Raw genomic sequence first — 23094 nt, 5'->3', positions numbered from 1 at the left:
CATGTCGTTTCAAACCTGTATGACTTTTTCTTCTGTCAAAAAGAAAAAAGAAAATGTCTTTTGAAAATGTTTTTTTGGACCCCACCGACTTTCTTTAATGTCAAAACGTTCTTTAAATATAATATTCTTTAAATAAATAACATTCTTCAAAAAGTTTCAAAGCCTTCAAACAGCAAAAAAAGACATTCATGTTTAAAATGACATGACAGTGAGCAAACAATTACATTATATTTTCATTTTTGGTTGAATTATCCACATTAAATTAACTTGACATTAAGAAAAAAAAAAAAAGAAAAACCTAAAAAGCACATGTTGATGCCAGAGCCAAAGAAAGACATGCACTGTTGATTTATGTCAACCCATATCATGGGAAGCTAAGGGTTCTCAGAATATTCTGCCCTGTGGTTTGAAATTTCAAAGTAAACAGTGGCATCTACAAGACCCCAAAAATACAAATGTTTATCTGGGTGTTTAACAAAACATAATTATCTTACAATGGAGATGGAAAAATCCTGTTTAGTTAAAACTCTGGAACTTTCAACATCTCTAGACATGTTGAAAATTAAGTTAAAGCGTATATGACAAATGCTCAGATTTATAAAACACTACACTTGACCTCACAGTGCACTCCTCAGCCCACACACACACCCAATAAAGACACTGTGACTGTATTTGTCTTCAATTTGTTTATTTGAATGGACTTTTCTGATATATATATAAATTTGTCGTAAATAAAACAACATAAAAATGGGCACAGTACTGTAATCAAACAGATAAGATTATTGCTATGACTTAACTACAAATGGCATCAACCAAGAGATAATAATGCTCATTTGCATATGGAATGTCATACAAAAAAACTGAATGTTTGAAGTTTTTTATGCAAAAGAAAATTGTTGACGGGATAGTTCACCCAAAAATAAAAACTTCCGTCATCATTTACTCACCTTCACATTGTTCCAAACCTGTATGACTTTCTTTCTTCTGTGGAAGAGTTCGTTTTTAAAAACGTTTCAGCACATACTATGCAAGTCAATGTGGTCCAAAACAATTTTGACTTTCATTATATGGACAAAAAAATAAACACCAAGACTATATTTTGTGGTCCACAGAAGAAAGAAATACAGGTTTGGTGAATAAATGATTTTTCCTTTTTGAGTGAACTATCCTATTAAATCATATTTATAGATAAGCAGCTTACCAAGTTGATACACATGTACAGCTCATTAAAGACAGCATTTAGGACTTTTATATGTTTAGAAGTCATTCCATTTGTCTCATATCATAAAATTAGAATTTGATTTGCATAGGAAAAGCGGACATGCAGCACAACAAAAGCAACTGCAAAAGCAAAAGCGATTATTAAATTCCTCATAGAGGACTGTGTAGTGCATTACTCCCAATGTACATTAAAATGCTTTGAGTGCTGTAACTGATACTCAAGTCGTAAATAAACTTTTTTTTTATTGACCGATCCAGCATGTATATTTGTGAGGTGGCGAGTGAAAATGCTAAATGTTTGCTTTAGCCGCAACAGACCGGCATCACATAAGAATACTGCGATGCACAGGCCATTCTTAAAGCATGCACACCCTCACATCGCCTTTAAATGTAAAATAAAATTGTATTTAACTTTTATTCTAAGAGTAACATGAACCCTACAGGCTTACATGAAGCTTATTGCAAAGTTTAATGCTCTATATCTGCCCTGCACATACCAAGCAAAGACATTAAATAGTTGTTGCGTTCTGAAAGCAAACAGAGCAGCTCAAGCCATGCTGTTGCTGTGTGTGTCATTTTCAGCTGAAATCGAGCGCACCAGCTCCTCCACCCAGCGCACCTCAGAGACCATCTGCTCAGCTAGCACTTCATAGCGGTTCTCCAACCGACCAAACTTGCGTTTGAGCGCATTGGCCGACAGCATGGCGGCTCGGGTCTCCTCCTGGCTCTGTCTGCGCAGGGCTTGTGCTTTCTGCAGCTCCTGTTTGATCTGATTGAGATCTGCAGCGATGCTTTCGTTCTCCTCCTTATACCAGCTTTCCTTCTCCTCATAGATGGAGAGCAGAGCGGCCACATCCTCCCCGCAGGAGCGCTGGTTCTTCTCCAGCTCTCGAAGGCCATCCTCAGCCGCGGCTATCTCCTCCATGACCTGCGAGAAGCGCTCGAAATTGATGTAGGTGTTGTTTGGAGGCATGCTGGAGTGGGATTTGATAGTGTACTCCTTCAGACGGGTGGTCTTCAGACGCCTGCGCTCCGGCTTGCGCTCGCTCTCTTCAGGTCGAACGTTACGCCTCTTAATCACCTGTAGGGGACGATGGGATGAGAGCTAGTCAAGCAAAGAACAAATGGTGACAACTCAAAAGTGAGGGAAAGAGAAACATTCGAACCTTGATCCAGGGGTGCTGGAGACTGTCCTCGATTGTCATTCGCTTCCTGAATGTTAAAAGCAAATATTGAATTAATTATCAATAATATACCAGTGTTATTTTAGTAACATTTTGAATGAGCATTTTCAGTTTTCATTTTAATTTTGTTATGTGATTGTTATGAAATATTAATGTGCTTTTGTCATTATTAATTTTCCATTGATCTTTATTTATTTACTTTTAGTAATTTTAGTAAATAAACTTTTAATCTTATATTTTATTATATCATTTCTAATAGTTTTAGTAATAACACTGGATTATACTAACTTGGGATCCTTGACCAGCAGTCGGCGAATGAAGTCCTTGGCGAGCTCACTTGTGTTGCTGAAGTACTCTTCATCAAAGTCATAGTTGACAGCTGAAATGTTGGTAAGTGTTTCTTGTTTGGTCTCGCCAAGAAACGGAGAAGCGCCACTCAAGCTAAAGAGCATTAATAATGCATTAATATTTGTTAAGCAAAGTAAAATGGTATCACCTGGGTGTGAAAAAGCATGAAATCAATGCAGCCAAACATGCCATTTCCGTGATAATTACTTACAGTATATATGTGATAACTCCAATGCTCCTGCAGCAAAGAAAATCACAAGAAAACCAATTAATTCCAGGCAAAAATTAGCAAGTGAATATTATGCATTCACAATATTTCATATCCATTATTAGCTACGTTTCCACCCAAAGTTGCAAATTTAACAAAACTGGAATATCTATAAAACATTTGCAAATAAAGCCCCAAGAGAACAAAATCATCACTTCCTGGTAAATTGCCGCAAATATTTGTGATAAAATGGAAGTTGCTGCAATCAGGGAAGCCACTGTGTCTCTTTTATCCTACATCATAAATGTCTTGCGCCTCAGAACACACAGACGAAATGAAATAAATGCTGTCGTTATCGTTACCAAATCATTTTGAAGACAGAATTTGAAATTTCATTTCAGAATAACTAAAACAACATTGAGATGCTGTGCCATGATTTATACAGTATTATACAGTAAATGTGTTTCTATTGTAGTTTATGTGCATGCCGCCTAATCAGATAAAAAAATTACCTGACTCAATTGAGCGCATGTTTTTTTAATGAACATTTTTTAGAATTTATAAGCATCTTGCCGTTTCCATCCAGTGTTTTCTTTATGCAATAACATGGCTATTGATGTTTATGACTCACCACATGTCTGCCTCCAGGCCAAGGGGCTCATAATTTACAATTTCTGGTGCTACAAATGACAAAAGATATGGCAAATTAAATTAGGATTCTTAATAGACTTATAATAAGTAAAGATATAATTCAATGTTATAATAAACGTAGGTTCCCACCAACAAACTCAGGAGTTCCGAAGATGTTTTTAAATTCGTTTCCATCCTTAATCTGATGTGCAATTCCAAAATCGATCAATTTGATTCTGGGGTTCGGCACATTTTTATCCAGCAGCATTATGTTTTCAGGCTGAAAACAAATTGTAGTAACTTTTGTAGTAAATGTTTTCATGTTAATGAGACACATTTCACCCTTATTTGAACATTTAAATTTGATTGATCCAATTTTAAAACAAAACATACTATTGCTCACCTTCAAGTCAAAGTGTGCTATGCGTTTAGAGTGTAGGTAGTAGACTCCATCCAGGATCTGCTTGAGGAACTGCGTCGCCTCCTCCTCGGTCAGCGACTCCTTCTCAGCCAGGAAGTCAAACAGCTCCCCTCCAGACACCAGCTCCAGGATCAGGATCACGTCGGTCTTGTTCTCAAAGATGTCGTGGAGGGTAATAATGTTGCTGTGCTGAATCTCTCGGAGGATGTTCACCTCTCGCTCGATCTCCTCTCGGCTCACGCCCCGTCGACTGGATGACAGCCGTCTCTTCTTGATAAACTTGGCGGCGTATTCTGTTCCGGAGCTCTTTTCTTTACATTTACGCACAATGGCAAACTGTCCACTATGAAACGTGTTACAACGGCACACAGAGAAAAAAGAAAGGAAAAGAGGAAACAGTGATCATGATGATGTTTTTATAATTTAAATTGTATAGAAAATAAGGACATATTTTGCATATAGATGACATGTATATGAAATATCTGCAAAAAAAGCACTACACTGAACGAAAGTTCATACAGTTGTAATCGAAATTATTCAACTCCCATTGCAAATCAGGTTTATTGACAATTTACAGAATTTTAACTGTTCGCAGTGAACAAATCAAACAAAAGTTAGTAATTAAAATAACTCAACAATAAATGTTTCAAGTGGTTTCCCCAAATTCAATTGAAAATGCAACTTTTAATGATAATTCAATTATTCAAAATTATTAAACCCCCTGAATGAAATCGCTCACAAAAGGCACAAATCTGCAAAACAGGTGTTAAGCACACCTTATGTGACTAATCAAGGGCTTCATTAGTTGCACCAGGTGTGCTGAAACTAGAACACATGAAATATCTGAACTGGCTCGGTTTGTTGAGTGTCACGTTTGACTGCATGTTATAAATATGGCCAAGTCAAATGATTGGTCCAAAAAGTTAAGAGAAGATATCATCGCCCTTCACAAACAAGGAACAGGATACAAAAAATAGCGAAGGCACTAAATGTTCCTAGAGACACCGTTGGAAGCATAGTTCGCAAGTTCAAAGTTAAAGGAACAGTGGTTACATTACCTGGACGGGGCAGAAAAAGGAAGCAATCAACGGCCAAAACCAGATTTCTGAGAAGGCAGGTTCAGAAAAACCCTTGAGTGACTGCAAAAGACCTGCAGCAAGACCACAGGCACTGAGGTTTCAGCTGTACAGTAAGGCACGTACTAAACGCATGCCAGAACTCCGAGACGTACACAACTACTGACCCAAAAGCACAAGAAAAGTCGGCTCCAATTTTCTCAAAATCATATAAATAAGCCACAGAAGATTTGGGATTCTGTTCTGTGGAGCGATGTAACAAAACTGGAACTTTTAGGCCCTATTAATCAGCGGTATGTCTGGAGGAAGAAGAATGACGCATATGCTGAAAAGAACACTCTGCCTATAGTTCAGCATAGTGGGGCTCAGTGATGCTCTGGGGCTGCTTTGCATCCTCTGGCACTGGAAACCTGCTGCGTGTGGAAGGCAAGATGGATTTCATTGAAGTATCAGGAAATCCTAGGAGAAAACGTCATGCTGTCAGTGAGGAAGCTGAAGCTTGGGCATCGTTGAAACCTCCAACAGGACAATGATCCTAAGCATACCTCAAATTCCACCATGGCTTGGTTACAGAAGAAGTCCTGGAAGATTCTACAGTGGCCATCAGTCACCTGACTTGAACCCCATAGAAAATCTCTGGTGGGATTTGAAGAAGGCGGTTGCGCAAACCCAAGAATATTACTGAACTGGAGGCCATTGTTCATGGCCAAGATTCCTCAGAAACGCTGCCATAAGCTGGTGTCTGGTTATACATCTCGTTTGCAGCTGTACTAAGTACAAGCAGTACAAGTACTAAAGATGCATGCCATGAAGGGGTTGAATAATTTTGAGACTGCAGAAGTCATTATAAGTTGCATTTTCAGTTGAATTTGGGGAAACCACTTGAAATATTTGTTGTGTTGAGCTGTTTCAATTACTTTTGTTTGATTTGTTAATTGCAAACAGCTGAAAGACTGTAGATTTTGCCAATTGCAATGAGGGTTGAATAATTTATATTACAACTGTACATTCCACAAAACCAAACTGTAGTAAATTTCTAAAGGTGTAAGAGTAACTCCTTTAGTTAAATGGTACAAATGCTGCATAATGCAACCAATGAGAACTATTAAAGTCTGATAAAATGTTGTGTGGTTAAAGTACTCCTCTGACGGCTCTTCTCTGGCTCATCTGTAGTCTCATTTGCACTACAGCTGTGCTCAGGCTCAGAGAGCGAGCATATTCATTGTAAAGCAGTGATGTCATGCTGCAGCAGCACAGAACAGAAACCTTCACGTCCATATATAGGAAGAAAGGCAGGACTTGATTCAGTGTTTGCAGATGATTAAGTCACTGTGCTGGGGATTTTTAAATTGCAGGACTCTCAAGACGTTTGTTTTTATACTGCACTGATAAGCACAAACACTACGTTGCCTTTGCAACTCAGTGCCAAACATTATGATGTATTCATTTTACCTTATATCTCATCAAAAAGCTTTCATAATTATAGTGCTTAATCAAACATTAAGATCTTAGGCTACTTTTAACCTCGACCTTTGTTTTATTCACTATATGTGAGACCATTTTAAGTCAGGTTAAACTAGTTTTACAGAGTTTTAAGAAGAGAAATGGCATTTCTTACCTTCCTAACTCCTCTCCCATTTCATAGCACAGCTCCACATCCTCCTGCCTGAAGCCAGCCATGTTTTGCTGACTTCAAATTAATCAATCTGTTAGAAAATGACCAGAAATAGTGCTTGTTATAGGACTAGTTAAGTTGCGTGGATTTGACTTCATCTGACCACTAGACCACTTTATTGACAATGACTATAAATGGTTTGTAACTGTTCTGAAGAGTGCACATGCTTCGGTATTTACTCTTGACCTCACAGGATGTTGGATTTTAAACTGATATGGGAATGAGACTTTCCATGTGCAGAGTGTGGACAATCTATTCCTACTTACGTCATTACCTACAGTCATACACTAGGGTTGCCAGTTTTTTTTTTATCTTCCTTTTTTTTTTTTTTTATCGTGGCCCTTTAACAGCGAATATCTCAGCACTGTAGTGCAGTACAAACTCGCACTAAAATTACATCCCCGTTAAATCTATCTCATGATTCTCATCTATGCTATAAAACATGTTTCAAGGCTTAATGACTTAATTGGTAAAGACAACTACAACAACCATTTATTTCAGCTCAGAGGTTAGTTTCATAGCCAAAAAATAAATTTGAATGTGGTTAATGCGGTCATAAAACAAATACGAAATAATTATATTACGATAATCCACAAAATATCTAATAAAGCACTGATTTATTCCAGTAGCCATCTGGCTAACTTGTAAAAGAAACGACCAGCAAGCTACGTCTACGTTGACACACGAAACACATTACGGAATGAATTAATAAGATGTTCTATGTAATATTAATAATACTACCTAGAACACTATTATACAATAAGTCAACGCTAAGAGTTTGTTTGTTACATACCTTAACGTCGTCGCATTCCTCAGCCAATGGGTATTTTCCGGTTGCTGCGCTCTGGAGAGGCGTGGCTTGTTCAGTGACATCATCGAGACTCCACCGCAGGATGATGTCAACTTGTACCTGTTATTAAGAGTCTGCCAGGTGTGTTAGCACACTGATATAAGTTAAAAGCTACATGTTTGGGCTTGTTTTGCACTGTTCCTTTGTCAGTGTTACCACAACAGACTCATAACACACATAAAAAGGTGTAAATGAATATATATATATATATATCAGTGTTACACAAGAGAGACATCCAAAGCGTTCATATTTAGGCCTATGTGATATGCAAGTCTGTAATTGATATGCAAGTCTGTCCAGACATAATAATCTGAAGCATTCCAGACGTTTACTGTGTAATTAAACATTAGCTGCAACATCTCATTAGTTTGATGGATCCTTTTGTAAAAATTGTTTTTCATTCATTCATTCATTCATTCATTCAAACATTGTAATAAACTTTAAAATATAATAATATGATAAAAAATGATAGGCTAATAACGTAGGGTAGAGTGGGGGAAAACGCCCCCCTTAAGGAAAATGTGACATTACAGTGAAACAAAACATAAATGTGACTAGAATTGCCATCCCGGTTTTGAGTGACTATGGCAGGAGTTATTCACCAAATATTAAAATTGCTCAGCCTTCATAATTAATTAGTATTTTCACTGAAAATATTTTTGTACAAAGGGGGCGTTTTGCCCCAGCGGTGGGGTAAAACGCCCCCCAAGGTGGGGTAAAATGCCCCCTTTCTTACCAACCAGTTTGCTTCATAGATCAACAGCAAAATTAACAGACAATAGTTTTTAATCTCTAAAGGTAAAAGGCAAGTAATGTATCAACATGTATATATATTAATATTTATTTCAGCAATGTCCAAAATAGCCAAATTTAACTACCTTCCATCAGTGAGCTAACTTTGCTAGCAAGCTAGCTAGTTAATGCTCACTTGAGGTAATTTTTTCATGTTTTGTTCAAATATTTAGATTTTACCACCTAGTTATACTGCATTAAGTGTAAAACAAAGGATTTGATAGACAGAAATATTTTATTATAGTAATTATGATAGAGAAACTATGCCCCCAGGGGGGGCGTTTTACCCCACAAGCTATGAGTTTTTAAAAAAATGTTTAATTTTTAAAATATAATTATATTCCTTATAAATAATATATGATCTCAAACTACAGACTTCACTATTCATCTATCATACATCACTGCGATATCCTGCAGAACAACATTCTCTTAAACACTTATTTACTAATATCTGAAAATTATAGCATTTACCATGTAATCCTCTTCTCTTCAAATGTGTCGCTGGTGTCAGCTTCTCCATAGAGATTTGTATATCCCCGTTATCAACGTAGTGCATAGCAACAGTAAAAATGTATCTTGACTACTTTTAGTGGTTATTTTGGGAAAAACAGGTGGGGGGCGTTTTACCCCAGGGGGGCATTTTCCCCCACTCTACCCTAAACATGTAGATCATTAAAATAAAATAAAACAACAAAATTAAGGAACAAAAACAAAGGCCGTGCTCAAGTTCAAGGCGGCAGTCCAAACAGTGAATAGCTATTCTATAGACAAGGCAAAGTTAGTTTCAAGAATGAACAGAAAAGTGACGTCGATGCATAAGTTTGAAGTTCAATGTGTGAAAATGCAATATACAGCGCAAATGGAAATTTTAGGAAGGGCGAAGTATATTAAGCAATTTCCTTACATGTGGCAGTGACACATATTCATATGGGGATATTTTGGGGATATTTAATTTGATCAATCAATAAATTCCACTAGAAACAAACCTTGTTGTATTATTTTAATTTAATACTGTGAAGCTGCTTTGATACAATCTGTATTGTGAAAAGCGCTATACAAATATACTTGACTTGACACATATACTTTTTCAATCTGTCAAACAAAAAAAATAACAACGCATTTGTTATTGAAAAATGTCTATATGTATTTTGCAGCCTAGTTTTAAGTCAATACACCTACCTACGTACATTAACCGTAGGAAATAATGTTTCCAAGGAATGACAAATGTGAACGTGAAGCGATTTTGACGTGGACGTGAAGTGAAGGCGGGACCGTAATTTGATTGACTAGAGTGAAAGCCAATAGACCAATAGTGGACGTTCGGAAGTAGATAAAGGTAGCCAATCGGCAACGTACTGCAAAATGTGGGCGGGATATGTTTAAACAGCTGATAGTTGAGTCTGCGGAGGGCAGTGCGGATGGGGGAGACGACAACAATATTCAGGCATCATGAGATTTTTGTCAAGTCTCCTTTGGGCAGCTCTTTTGTTCAAACAGGTAAGACGCAAGAAGACACAAAATAACCTGTTTGCTTTTTGGTGGGTTTCTCAACAGGATTGTACCCAGTTTGTAATTTGTTTACCGATGGTTACTGGCTAAATTACATGCTATGTACGATTAGCTTTAGGTGGACGTCAGTAGGGATGTGCTCGTGCATGTTTGGGGCCCGCGCGGCCGAGTCCTCTCGCACTCCTGTTGACATGACACTGTTACCGCGAAACAAATCTACAACACTGATCAAACGAGCGATCAAACTGTCATTTTTGCTGGATCAATAATGGAAAACCTTTGTTTTAATGTGGTTATTTATTTTGCAAACAGTGAGACTGTACACTGGAAATGTCAGTAATTTTCCAGAAGACGAACGTAAACATGCTACATCAAAACCCATTTAGTTGGTAAACCGTAAGTTACCTTACCATATACCTTACCAAAATTATATTAAATTAGATGTAAAAAGTATGATTTTTTTTATTGTAGTGTATTATTTTTTCCTTAATAGTTATGCACATTTTGAGTATTATGTTCATTCCATTTAATGTTATTAAAATTTTAGTGTCATGTGTTAACGTGATGGTGTATCGTGTTTGTGTGGGTCACAATGAGCTCTGTCTTCATGTAATTATTGTCCAGTTTCTGGAAAGGCTAATTATGATGATCTGTAACTCATCATATAGCCTTTTGTCATACTACCTGTGTTATTATCAGTCCATTTTACAGTAACAAATTCCTGAATAGTGTAATATATTAAGAAAATGAATAACATCTCAGTAACACTAAAGCAAAAACAACACAATTTCTAAATGTGGTCCTGCAGTTTATTTGAAAGTCAAATGAAAGTCAAACTTTTTATAATTAGAATTCATAATTCATTGTGCATTTCGCTATATGAATGGTTAATGTCCATTAATGTTCATGTCACCTCTCATGTCACCCTCAGACTTTTACACATTTCTTTCCTATTGTCAGTTTTTCCTTCAGCAAGGAGGAAATGCACAAACCCGTTAACCAATAACCTGAGCTGTATCTATTCTGATTCAAAGGTTTTAGGTGAATATGGCATGGCACATTTCAGCGATCAGGGGAAGAGTGAAGGCAAAGATTACTGCATATTCTTCAACTCTCAGTGGGCTCGACTACCTCAGGACCTCAGTAAAGCAGTTAGTAGCAATTTACATTTTACACACACACACACATATACACATACACACACAGATTCAGATTGTAATGATTTCATGATAAAAGGCCTCATTCCCAACAGAAACCCCTGCTGTATCTGAAACTGCAGTGTACAATTTATCATCACAATGCTGGCACTCATTCATCCTTTATTGTTTTTTCAGGCACGCCTGCAGACTTACGATCTCACCACCTCTGTCCTGTGCTCCCCCTCTGATGTACCCGAGGGTGGCTTCCCAAACAGCATCCCAATGGTGATGAGAGGAAATTGCACTTTCTATGAAAAAGTCAGATTGGCCCAGATCAATGGTGCCAAGGGACTACTGATCGTCAGCAAAGATAGACTGGTAAGACTATAACACCATTAATGTCATTAAAACATTTTCACAGGAGTCACAATAAGCTTGTTTGACATGCTTTACAGACTCCACCCTCAGGCAACAAGTCCCAGTATGAGGAGATAGGCATCCCAGTGGCCTTGCTAAGCTATAAAGACATGCTGGACATCAGTAAGGTAATTTTTCATTAGAGCAGGTTGTCTTTGGACTGAAATTGCTCAATCAAAATCACTTCAACACTCATCGCATTGAAATTACAAAGGCAATAAAAGTTTATGGCATTTATTTCTCTCTTATTTCTGTTTGTAGACGTTTGGGGAGAAACGGCAGGTGGCCATGTATGCGCCCAATGAACCGGTGGTGGACTACAACATGGTGCTCATCTTTCTGATGGCAGTGGGCACAGTGGCTGTCGGAGGATATTGGGCTGGCAGCAGGGACATTAAAAAGTAAGAATTGTGCCCTTGTAACATTGTGAGCCCTTGAGGCACACGTTGCAAGATAAATAAGTAATAAAGCTGACAGCCTGCAGAGTTTATTCAACTAAACCCACATATGTGTGCCGACAGACGTTACATGAAGCACAAAAGGGACGACGGTGCCGAGAAACAAGACGAGGAGATCGTTGACGTCACCCCCATCATGATTTGTGTGTTTGTGGTCATGTGCTGCTCTATGCTGGTGCTCTTATATTTCTTCTATGATCAATTGGGTAAATAAATCATTTAAGTATTACCGTTTTTCAACAAACTGTGTGTACTTCGGTTGATCTTGATGATTTGATTTATTCCTCTGTATTTCTCTCACAGTGTATATGACTATAGCGACGTTCTGTCTGGCATCTGCCGTCGGTCTGTATAGCTGTCTTTGGCCTTTTGTCCGAAGACTACCATTTGGGAAATGCAGGTCAGAGATGTGCATGAGAAAGACAAGATAAGATTCTTTCCTTTTGGCTTTGTATTGAAGGAGATGCTTTGTGCGTTGACAGGATACCTGAGAATAACTTGCCATATTGCCACAAGCGGCCACAGGTGCGCATGCTGGTCCTTTCAGCCTTCTGCATAGGAGTCAGCGTCACTTGGGGAGTTTTCCGCAACGAAGACCAGTAAGAGTAGTGAAAACCACTTTAGGTCTTGAGACTCTTGACACTTTCGGCACTATTACGGATGGTATCTGATGAAAAATCATGTTCCCTAGGTGGGCGTGGATACTTCAGGATGCGTTAGGCATCGCTTTCTGTCTCTACATGCTGAAAACAATCAGGCTGCCTACTTTCAAGGTGAGTTTAAAATGCTGGTGGATGCTGACGATTACCTTAGTGTGTGGAGGTGATGCATTTCCTATTGATTTTTCTTCTCTTTGTAGGCCTGCACTCTGCTGCTGGTCGTGCTGTTCGTGTATGACGTGTTTTTTGTTTTCATAACACCACTCTTAACTGAGGTACAATGCTCTTCTTAGTTTTGTTTTTAAAATTGATTCAAAATAGAATTTTTTATTCTTTGGCATCTATTTGTTTATTGTTCCATGAAGAGTGGGGAAAGTATCATGGTTGAGGTGGCGGCTGGTCCCTCTGATTCCTCTACTCATGAAAAGGTAGGAAGTTGTTTTTTTGTTGTTGATAAATGTAAATACATTTTTGTTTTATTTTGTGGTGTCAATTTTAGCATCTTTGTCTTCATTAGCTTCCCATGGTGCTGAAAGTGCCCAGGTTAAATTCGTCTCCTCTGGTCCTGTGTGACCGGCCCTTCTCTCTCCTGGGCTTTGGGGATATCTTGGTACCAGGTAACGTCACTACTGTTGTTGCATCAGCTGCATGATGAACAGATTTTCAGGGTTCATGGAAAGAAAGTGATGATGCACTAAAATGAATTTTTTTACCAAAACTGAAATTGAAGTTTTCATGTAGCCAAAAATTGAGGTCACTGAACTTGGTAAGCTGATTATTGTGTCATGTTTTCAGATGAGAAATTAAACTAGTTGTGGGAAAGTTCTTTGCAACAAGCCACCTCTCGATATTTTACGCCAAACTAATTTTACATACTTTATATGGTTTTTGTTTTTAAGAAAAGTAATTGAAATCAAACTCTGCCTCAACAGCCTTCTGTTTTTCTTTTCTTCATTTTAGTCATATTGATAAGGACCATAAAAATATCCTTCTTTTCATTTTGTTTCCTCAGGTTTGCTTGTAGCGTATTGCCACAGATTTGACATTCTCATGCAGACTTCTCGAATATACTTTCTGGCCTGCACTATTGGTAAGACATTGACGACCTTTTAAATTCAGATATGTTCAATGTGGTAATACACTGACTGAAATACTGTAGAGCAGTATTTCTACTTTCATGCTTTTGTTTAGTTATTTGGTATCATTGAAAGATTGTGAATGTGATCTCTGTTTGTTTAGGCTACGGCATTGGTCTTCTCATCACATTTGTGGCTCTGGCTCTGATGCAGATGGGTCAGCCTGCCCTCTTATACCTGGTGCCTTGCACGCTTCTCACCAGCCTTGCGGTGGCACTGTGGCGCAAGGAGTTGCCTTTGTTCTGGACAGGAAGTGGATTTGTGGTGAATACCAGTTTGATATGAGTGCCTTCTACGATCGGAAAAGTTCTAGGGTTATGTACAGTTACTAGAATTACAGTTGAGTAAAACCACCCACGTGTTTTTGTTCTGCTCTTATTTTGCTCTCTTTTTTACTGTGGGTGTCTTCTTTTTATCAAAGGAGGGGTTTGGTGTCAACCTGATTAAAATGATCATTTACAATATGTATAATTGTTCTTAAAGGGTTAGTTCACCCAAAAATGTAAATTCTGTCATCAATCACACACTCAAACGTCGTTCCAAACCCGTAAGACTTTCCCTTCATAAAGTGCATTAGTTCCCGTCCCCTTTTTCAGCAGTGCTGGTTCCGGAAGTATTTCTCCCATAGGGATTTTAAAAAAGCCTTTGTTAAAGAATTATAAGCCATGTACCAAGCCAATCAGCTACGAGGTGAATCATAACATTACAAACAATAGCAAAAAAAATCCCGTGAAGCATTGCAAACAGCATAATCAAATTAAAAATGGAGAAATATAAACCTTTTCATGTACAAATGCTGATTACATATTTAAAAACAATATATTTTAAGTCTAATGCAAAATATGTATATATAGCTCTGAAAAAAATTAAGAGACCACTGCAAAATGATCATTTTCTCTGGTTTTACTATTTATGTGTTTGGGTAAAATTAACATTTTTGTTTTATTCTATAAACTACTGACAACATTTCTCCCAAATTCCAAATAAAAATATTGTCATCTGTGGTCTGTGTGGGTCCTAACCACTGATCTATATAGTAATCTATATATTGTGCTGCCATCCAAGTGGATGCTGCACACTGGTGGTGGTTGAGGAGAGACACCTGATATGTTTGTAAAGCGTTTTGGGTGTACAGTAGTACAAATGAAAGCGCTATATAAATGCCTCATTCATTCATTCATTTAGAGCATTTATTTCCAGAAGCTGGTCAAAATAACAAAAAAGATGCAGTGTTGTCAGACCTCAAATAATGGAAAGAAAATAAGTTCATATTCATTTTTAAACAACACCAATACTAATGTTTTAACTTAGGAAGAGTTCAGAAGTCAATATTTGGTGGAATAACCCTGATTTTCAGTCACAGCTTTCATGCATCTTGGCATGCTCTCCACCAGTCTTTCACATTGATGTTGGGTGACTTTATGCCAATCCTGGTGCAAAAATACAAGCAGCTCGGCTTTGTTTGATGGCTTGTGACCATGGTTCTTTGTTATGTCTTGTCCAGATTATGTCTTTGTTCTTTGTCCAGATGTTATAATGGACTACAAGTTTAGTCTTCCGCCACATGCGCTCTGCTTTTCTGCATTGTCTTTTCATATTTTGCACTGCTGTTGAGTTTCTCCAAGGTGCTTTTTGTTTGCCACTCTTCTTCCTGACTTTCACAGGAGCAATATCATCAATTACACTTAACTTTTGAGTTAAAAGAATCAAGGAGAAAATCAACGGTGTCAGTAGATATGCTTGGTGTTAAAGATATAGCCTTCATAAATACTACACTAGTGTTCTCATTTAAGCATCTCTTCTTGACAGACACAGATCTAGCTTCAATGGCAGGAAAGATCAATATATCAAAGATAATACAGAAATGATCAGACAGTGCTACATCCTTAAAGGGATAGTTCACTCAAAAATGAAAATTCTGTCATCATTTACTCACCCTCAAGTTGTTCCAAACCTGTATGAGTTTCTTTGTTCTGCTGAACACAAAGGAAGATATTTGGAAGAATGTTTGTAACCAAACAGATCTCGGTCCCCATTGACTACCATAGTATATATATTTTCCTACTATGGAAGTCAATGGGGACCGAGATCTGTTTGATTACAAACATTCTTCCAAATATCTTTCTTTGTGTTCAGCAGAACAAAGAAACTCATACAGGTTTGGAACAACTTGAGGGTGAGTAAATGATGACAGAATTTTCATTTTTGGGTGAACTATCCCTTTAATAACAATCGATGAAATGTTTAGACCCTTATTGATAAGTAAATCTAGAGTGTGTCCACGATTGTGTGTGGGTCCATGTACATGCTGAGTCAGATCAAAAGTTCTTAAAACAGTTTTGATTTCTGCATTATCTATGTGAATGTTAAAATCTCCAGCAATGGCAAAACAGTCAAACTCTGAGGTAATTGCTGATAACAGTTCTGTAAAGTCCTCAGCAAAGGATGGAGAGTATTTTGGAGGCCTGTAAATAATAAGTAAAATGCGTGGAACACCTTTTAACACAATACCCAGATATTCGAAAGACTTGTAATTCCCAGATGATATTTGCTTGCATTGATAGACTTCTTTAAAAAGAGCAGCTACAGCCCCACCTCTCCTAACAGCTCTGCAGACACTCATAAAAGTAAAGTTAGGAGGGGATGTTTCATTGAGGATTGTTGCTGTCTTCTAGACATGTTTCATTTAGAAACATAAAATCCAGGTTGTTTGTGGTTAAGTCGTTGACTAGAAGTGATTATAGTTTGCAATCTTAGTTTGACGTGTAATAGGCACCAGATTAGTTGGGTTTGCTGTACGGCTTTTGAAAGCCTTAGACTTTCTATCATGTAATAGAACATCAATAGAGAAAGATCCAGGCACACTGGGTTCCTGCTTGTTCTGTAAACATTTGAGAAAGTTACTGTTATCATAGCAGGGACCCGACACATATCACTGAGAGCTGGTATCAGTTGTTTTTGGTTCACCTCGAGCAGATAGAGGAGGGTGTGGGCCCTGGCGTTGTGGCAGAGGCCGAAGAGCTCTCACAGGAGGATGGGGAGGGCGAGCTGGGCCCGCAGGCTTTGGTGGTTGCGGGGCCTGACGTTTTTTGGTTGATATCTCGGGGCTCGCAGCAAAAGAGTGGGATAGTTTGGTTCCAGCATACACCAGTTCTTCCATTTTCTCTGAGAAGCACAGAAGTGGAGATGCTGGAGAGAGGGATAGCGTGTCTGGTGAGAGGGGCTGTTGCTCTGGTGTAATCGGCGGCTGTAATATGCTGTCCTGGCTGTTTTCCAGGAAGTCGTCCTTGGGTGCTGAATCTTGGAGCAGTTCTAATATGTCACAGTCTGTCTGTGGTGAGCTCTGTGGGTAGGGCTCAGCTGAGATTGTGAGCAGAGGTTGTTATGGCTGCATGGTGTTATCATTGCCCTTGTGTGATTTGTCAACCGCATGTCCATTCAGGTGGACTTCACAAAGACAAATCTGCCCGATTCCAGCCCTGGTGAAGCACCCCCAGATCATCACCGATCCTCCACCAAATTTCACAGTGGGTGCGAGACAATGTGGCTTTTAGGCCTCTCCAGGTCTCCGTCTAACCATTAGACGACCAGGTGTTGGACAAAACTGAAAATTGGACTCATCAGAGAAGATGACTTTACTCCAGTCCTCTACAGTCCAAACCTCAGCCTGGCTCTTCTTTGCTTCTCATTGATGAAGGGCTTTTTTTCTAGCTTTGCACGACTTCAGCCCCCAGGAGCCTGTTTCCAACCGTCCTCGCCGTGCACTTCACCCCAGCTGCTGTTTACCATTCTTTTTGTAGGTCACTTGATGTCATCCTACGGTTGTTGAGTGACATTTGCATGAGTTGGCGGTCATCCCGGTCAGTGGAGAGTCGTTTTCGCCCTCTGCTGGTCTGTAGCTTTGTTGTCCCCAATGTCTGCTGCTTGACCTTGTTCTTATGAACCGCTGTCTTTGAAATTTTAAGGATGGAAGCAACCGGACGCTCACTGTATCCCTCTGCCAGTAAAGCCAGAACTGAACCCTTCTTTTCCTCACTCAAAACTTTCCTTTTCAACTCTTTTGATAATATTGAACTCTTTTATGAACTCTTCCTAAGTTAAAACATTAGTATTGTGTTTAAAAATGAATATCAACTTATTTTCTTTCCATAATTCGAGGTCTGACAACACTGCATCTTTTTTGTTATTTTGACCAGTTGTCATTTTCTGCAAATAAATGCTCTAAATGACAATATTTTTATTTGGAATTTGGGAGAAATGCTGTCAGTAGTTTATAGAATAAAACAAAAATGTTAATTTTACCCAAACACATACCTATAAATAGTAAAATAGGTATATAGAAACATTTAAGTATTTTGAGAGCTTAGAGAGATCGACTCGGCGGAGCTAAAGAGCTATTTTGACGCTTTTTTCGACTCACTGATTGGTGTAATTTTCTGTACAGCATCATGGGTAATGTAGTTTTTACTCATCATATAAAGCAATAGTGTCTCTTCAGAAGACTTGAATTAAACCGATCAATTTATATCGATTTCTTTTACGATCTTTTTTTGAATGTTTTGAAGCATCAAATTTTTGGGTGAATAGACTTTCAATGGGACAGAAATGTAGATATCTTCATTTGTGTTCCGAAGTCTCACAGGTTTGGAACGACATGAGAGAGTAATTGAATTGAATTGAATTGAATTGAATTTTTTGGATGAATCAATCCGTGATCACACAATCATCCATTTACATTCTTTGATTTCACAGGCATTTGTTTAAAGATGTTTAGAAACGTCTGTGGCATAGATCCCAGAGATCCTAAATGGAAACTCTACCTTCTGTATAAAAGATTTTACAGGGATTTTGAAGGCTTTAGACAAATGCCTGTTAGACTGCATTTATTAAATCCAAATTTAGTTTTGCTCTAAACCACAGTAACAGGAAATGCTGTGCCACAGACTGATATACACGAGTTTAAATCACTGTTTAACTCACTATGGGTTGATAAACACCAGATCTCTCCTTTAGGTCTGGTAAGAGATCTGTGTACCGGAAGAGGGCTTATGTTAAATTTCCTCAGCTCTTTAGCTAACAGTGCTTATGCTTTTATAATCTAATAATCGGCCTGGAGATTGGTTGGTCTTGAGTTGATCTATGGTGATTTTCTGTATGATGTAGAGAAGAATCTGATCCTTGTCATCTCCTCTGAGTGTTCGCTCCTTCACTAAAGCCCTATTCGGACGGTAATAGTTTCTCATGGGGTCGTAGGGTATTTTTAACATTTACAGGGGTTAGTCTGTGATTTTTTTTTATTTTTTTTATTGCCATCCGAATCCAGAATGTTTTTTAAAATGGGCCGTTATTGTGACAGCAATATATGATACAATTTAAAAATATGTAGTCTATTATACACAACATTGAAAATACAAACCATGCAGCTTTATTTTGACAGGAAATAAAGAGGCTGCATTAACTTGTTTCTGCTAATTTCCATATTTTTATAAAATGACATCCTTTTTGAGATAAAATGCAAGAATATAAGAACCATTTCGAATATAGCATACTCACATCTAGCTTCCTATTTTTAAAAATGAGAATCAAATAATTAAATAGAACATTATTTTCCTATTATTAAATTAAATACAAATTTATTCGTATTATTCCAAGCCACTAGCGTAGCCAGAAAAGAGTATCTGGGTGTGCATTAGAAAAACTGGGTGTGCCACATTTATTATCAGATTAATGTGCAAAAAACCCGACCATGCGTATCACTAACTTTACAGAATAGACTGGGCTGATGTGTAAAACTATACTCAGGCTCGCCACTATATATTCATACTATATAAATGATAGCCTAACTCAGGGCTCAACATTAAGCCTTTTCGTGTGCTTGTCCTTCGAACAAGTAATTCTGTCATCCACTTGTCCAAGTAAAAAAATTGCTTGTCCAGAATTTTTTTTTTTTTTTGTGTGTTGTAAATATAATTTATTCTGAAGTAATATTCTCATCAGTGTTCAGTCAGCTTTGACATATTTAAATCTGCATATTTATGATATTTTAACCTTTTTATAAAGAGCATTTTTCCCTAACCGTTTTAAATATATGCTTCATCTTTCATTTTAAATTCTTAAATTTGATCAATAAATTAAATTGGAATAATAAGAAACTATATGCCTGTTACCAATCAAATTAATTAATTTACACTGAAGAATTACAACTGCATTAAATAATGTTATGAGAAATATTTTTAATTTTTTTTTTGAATATACAAGTATGAAATATTGAAAAGAATTATTCTTTTAAACACGAAACTAAACCACCAGTAGGGGGCGTCATTGAGCCATTTATTCAAACGATTCGTTCAAATGGCTGAATCGTTCAGGAATGAGGCAGTTATTTAATGGATCATTGAATCTTTGACTCAACCGATTCGTTCAAAACGCTGAATCATTCAGTAATGCGGTTATGAGATGCGCTGTGGTTCTGCTTTGATCTTTGTTTGGAACTATTTTCGCAGCTCAAATAGAACAAAAACAGGCAATATTGTGTCTAAAATGTAAGCGACTTGATATTAATTACTTGTTTATTGAACTCTCATATGAAATCAGTGTCACATTTTCAATCGTGATGGTATTCAGCACTCGTGGTGTGTGATGTTGCTTAACTGTATCATATCATATGTTATAAATATAAAAACTCCACATTAATTTTTACTGCTGTATGTTCACTGAGTTTCTTTGTGTGAGTTGCGCTCATTTTTTTCTTTCCATTTCTCATGAGGCGCGAGCCTCAATAACAGCACAACCTTGTTACTGTCAGCGGCTGTTTGCGGATTGGTTGATCACCAAAATTTAAATACATTTTAAATGAACAAATATTGTAAGTAAACAACAATAGGCCAAGTTTAGAAAAACATTTTTATTAAGACTTTAAAAAATAATTCTGCATCTATTTTAGGTGTGCCAGCTGCCACTGTGCCTTTGTTCCAAACATATGACATTTTATTTACAGCAGACAATCACGTGACTGACCACGTGAGCAGTGCGGTCGCGGGTTCGTAGGATGACAAAACTCGCTACTCCATAGTCAATAAATCGCCCGTGAGTTTGATCTCTGAGGTGCCGTGCAAATGTATTTTTACCGACGTCCACTTGAGAAACGATTACCACCCGAATAGGGCTTTAGTCATAGATCAGAAACCATTTTCTCATTCTTACTTCTCAGCGAAGTGATTCTTTAATATTATTCTTCTGGTAAGCCAAGTGAGTGTCTTATTCTCACCAAGGCTGCATTTATTTGATCAAAAACACAGGAAACCTTTTTTTCTATTTTAAAATATATTTTAACATGTAATTTATTCCTGTGTGATGACAAAGCTGAATTTTCAGCATCATTTCTCCAGTCTTCAGTGTCACACGATCATTCAGAAATCATTCTAATATGCTGATTTGCTGCTCAAGAAACATTTTTTTTCTTCTTATCAATATTGAAAAAAGTTGTGCTGCTTCATATATTTGTGGAAATATTTGATGACTAGAAAGGTTAATCATTTATTTGAAATAGAAATCTTTTAACATTATAAATGTCTTGGATCACTTTTGATCAATTGAATGTGTCTTTGATTAATCTCTTAATAATTTCTTTAAAAAAAAAAAAAGTCTTACTGACCTCAAATATTTATGTAATGTACATAATATAAATTATTTATGAATCAGTTTTACTTTTCTGTCTCTCTCTCATTTCTTCCTCAGCCTCCTCCAATTGTGATGGAGCAAATCAACTGTACTCAAACCCCAGGACCGTCCACAGATGAACCCCAGTCCAATCCGGAGCCGCCGGACTCTGAAACGACCAATCAGAGTGAGGACCCTCCTCCACCAGCCCACGTGGAAGTTCCGCATCTTACAGATGCATCTACTTAATAAAAACAAAAGACTGGAAGGATGCTAATCTTTTTTTGAAGTCAGTTATATATCTGACCATATATGTAATAGACTTGAGCAGTATGAATCTCAGTGCACTTGTTTTAAGCTTTTGAAATAATACAGTCTGTTTAAACCTAAAACACGAGGAGGAGACACAACACCTGCTGTGCTTCATCCAACTTGTTTCAAGTTTTACGTTTGATGGTATTAGGAGAGCGTCGAAGGGACAGCTTTAATCTTCTTCACAAGGATTTCAACTCTGTGTTCATTTTGTTCTCTCTCTTCTTTTTGTTTGTAAATAGACTGTAAATGAAACAAAGTGCAGCTAGACATTTTAAAACAAATGTCCAGAAAATTCAAGACCGCTCGCAAAAAAAAAGAAAAATTCTATTTGGCTTCCAGTTGATAATGCATTAGTGACGGGTTCTTGTCACAACAGCGCTGAAGTGTCACATCCTTTAAAATACGGTGCTAATAAGGACCGAATGAGCCAAAGGCTTCGGGAATAATGATTTATTAGTTTCATCCCTAGTTCTGAGATGCGAATGCTGTGGACTGAGATTGTTAATAGTTTATATTACACTATGCTGTATAATTAAGAGCAGTACTGTTATACATGGCCACATAATTGAACAAAAATATCCTTATTGGTTTGTGACTTCAACTTCAGTTGCATTGATATAGATCATATTCATTGTATTTAGAATGTGCTGTTTACTTGATGGAAGGGATATCTGAGGTCTTTAAATACAAACTGAAGTGCATTTTTAAAGGATACTTTCCTGCCCATCTGTTGAGTGACAGTCCTTCAGTTTTATAGTAGGAATTTTGTATTCATGGTACTTTTTTTTTTAAAGTTGTTTTTCCAGTGTAAAGCACTGATATGTCTTTGTGTATGATTTAACGATCTGAAGTTACATGGAGTTTATTTAAGAAGTTTATGTTGTGCTGTTGTCTCATTGAAATCTTTTTGACTTGGGTACACCATGATCATGTGGAATAACCTGGACAAGTAGTAATCAAGTTCTGTCCATTTATTAATACTCCTGCAGTATTAATAAATCAACAGATCAACATATGCTGTAAAAGTCTGATTTTGAAAAGTGCATACATTAAAGGAATAATGCATTGTGTTATAAACTTGTGTATTGTGGTGTTTTAATGTGACAGCACTTGCAAAATACTTGCATCTAGATCTTGGCATTTTTCACCCACATCAAAAAGTATTTGGTAAAGTGTAATAGTGTCTTACTCTCACCAGGTTCACTGGACTCGCTATGAATTCCAACTCCAGGCTAATGTTGAACTATGACCAAGCTGGGGGGAAAAAGCATTTTTGTCTCTTAAACTATTGTGCATGAAATGAGCCGCACTGAGCTAAAGGCCAAATTGCATAATGAACACGCACAAAAAAAACACAAGGCACTTCATGTCAAAGGTTGTCGAGCCCTGGGCAAAAT

General features: G+C 37.5%; 2 protein-coding genes across 3 annotated transcripts; one reads left to right on the top strand and one right to left on the bottom strand.

Moving 5' to 3' along the window:
- Positions 1-674: 674 nt before the first annotated feature.
- Positions 675-7651, bottom strand: dapk3 (death-associated protein kinase 3). Its single transcript, XM_084411867.1, has 9 exons — positions 7557-7651; positions 6707-6794; positions 3995-4355; positions 3742-3871; positions 3593-3641; positions 2965-2991; positions 2694-2846; positions 2388-2433; positions 675-2302 (listed from the first exon to the last, which is right to left on the bottom strand). The coding sequence occupies exons 2-9, from the start codon at positions 6766-6768 to the stop codon at positions 1769-1771; spliced, it is 1362 nt and encodes a 453-aa protein (XP_084267993.1). The 5' UTR covers positions 6769-6794; positions 7557-7651; the 3' UTR covers positions 675-1768.
- Positions 7652-9773: 2122 nt separating this feature from the next.
- Positions 9774-22730, top strand: sppl2 (signal peptide peptidase-like 2). Of its 2 annotated transcripts, none has more exons than XR_014627769.1 (15): positions 9774-9902; positions 10949-11065; positions 11249-11431; positions 11509-11598; positions 11732-11871; positions 11992-12134; positions 12232-12328; positions 12411-12527; positions 12620-12701; positions 12788-12862; positions 12953-13015; positions 13105-13204; positions 13600-13677; positions 13827-14062; positions 21461-22730. XR_014627769.1 is itself a non-coding variant. In XM_084412329.1 (15 exons), the coding sequence occupies exons 1-15, from the start codon at positions 9855-9857 to the stop codon at positions 21629-21631; spliced, it is 1665 nt and encodes a 554-aa protein (XP_084268455.1). In that variant the 5' UTR covers positions 9774-9854; the 3' UTR covers positions 21632-22730. The 2 variants fall into 2 exon arrangements, 1 of the variants encoding a protein (XP_084268455.1); XM_084412329.1 differs by having other exon boundaries at positions 13827-13987.
- The last annotated feature ends 364 nt before the right edge of the window (positions 22731-23094 follow it).

The sequence above is a fragment of the Rutilus rutilus genome, assembly GCF_951802725.1.
Source record: "Rutilus rutilus genome assembly, chromosome: 6".
Taxonomy (NCBI): Eukaryota; Metazoa; Chordata; class Actinopteri; order Cypriniformes; family Leuciscidae; genus Rutilus; species Rutilus rutilus.
Note: the sequence above shows the minus strand (reverse complement) of the source record. Positions and strands in the feature narration are given on the sequence as shown.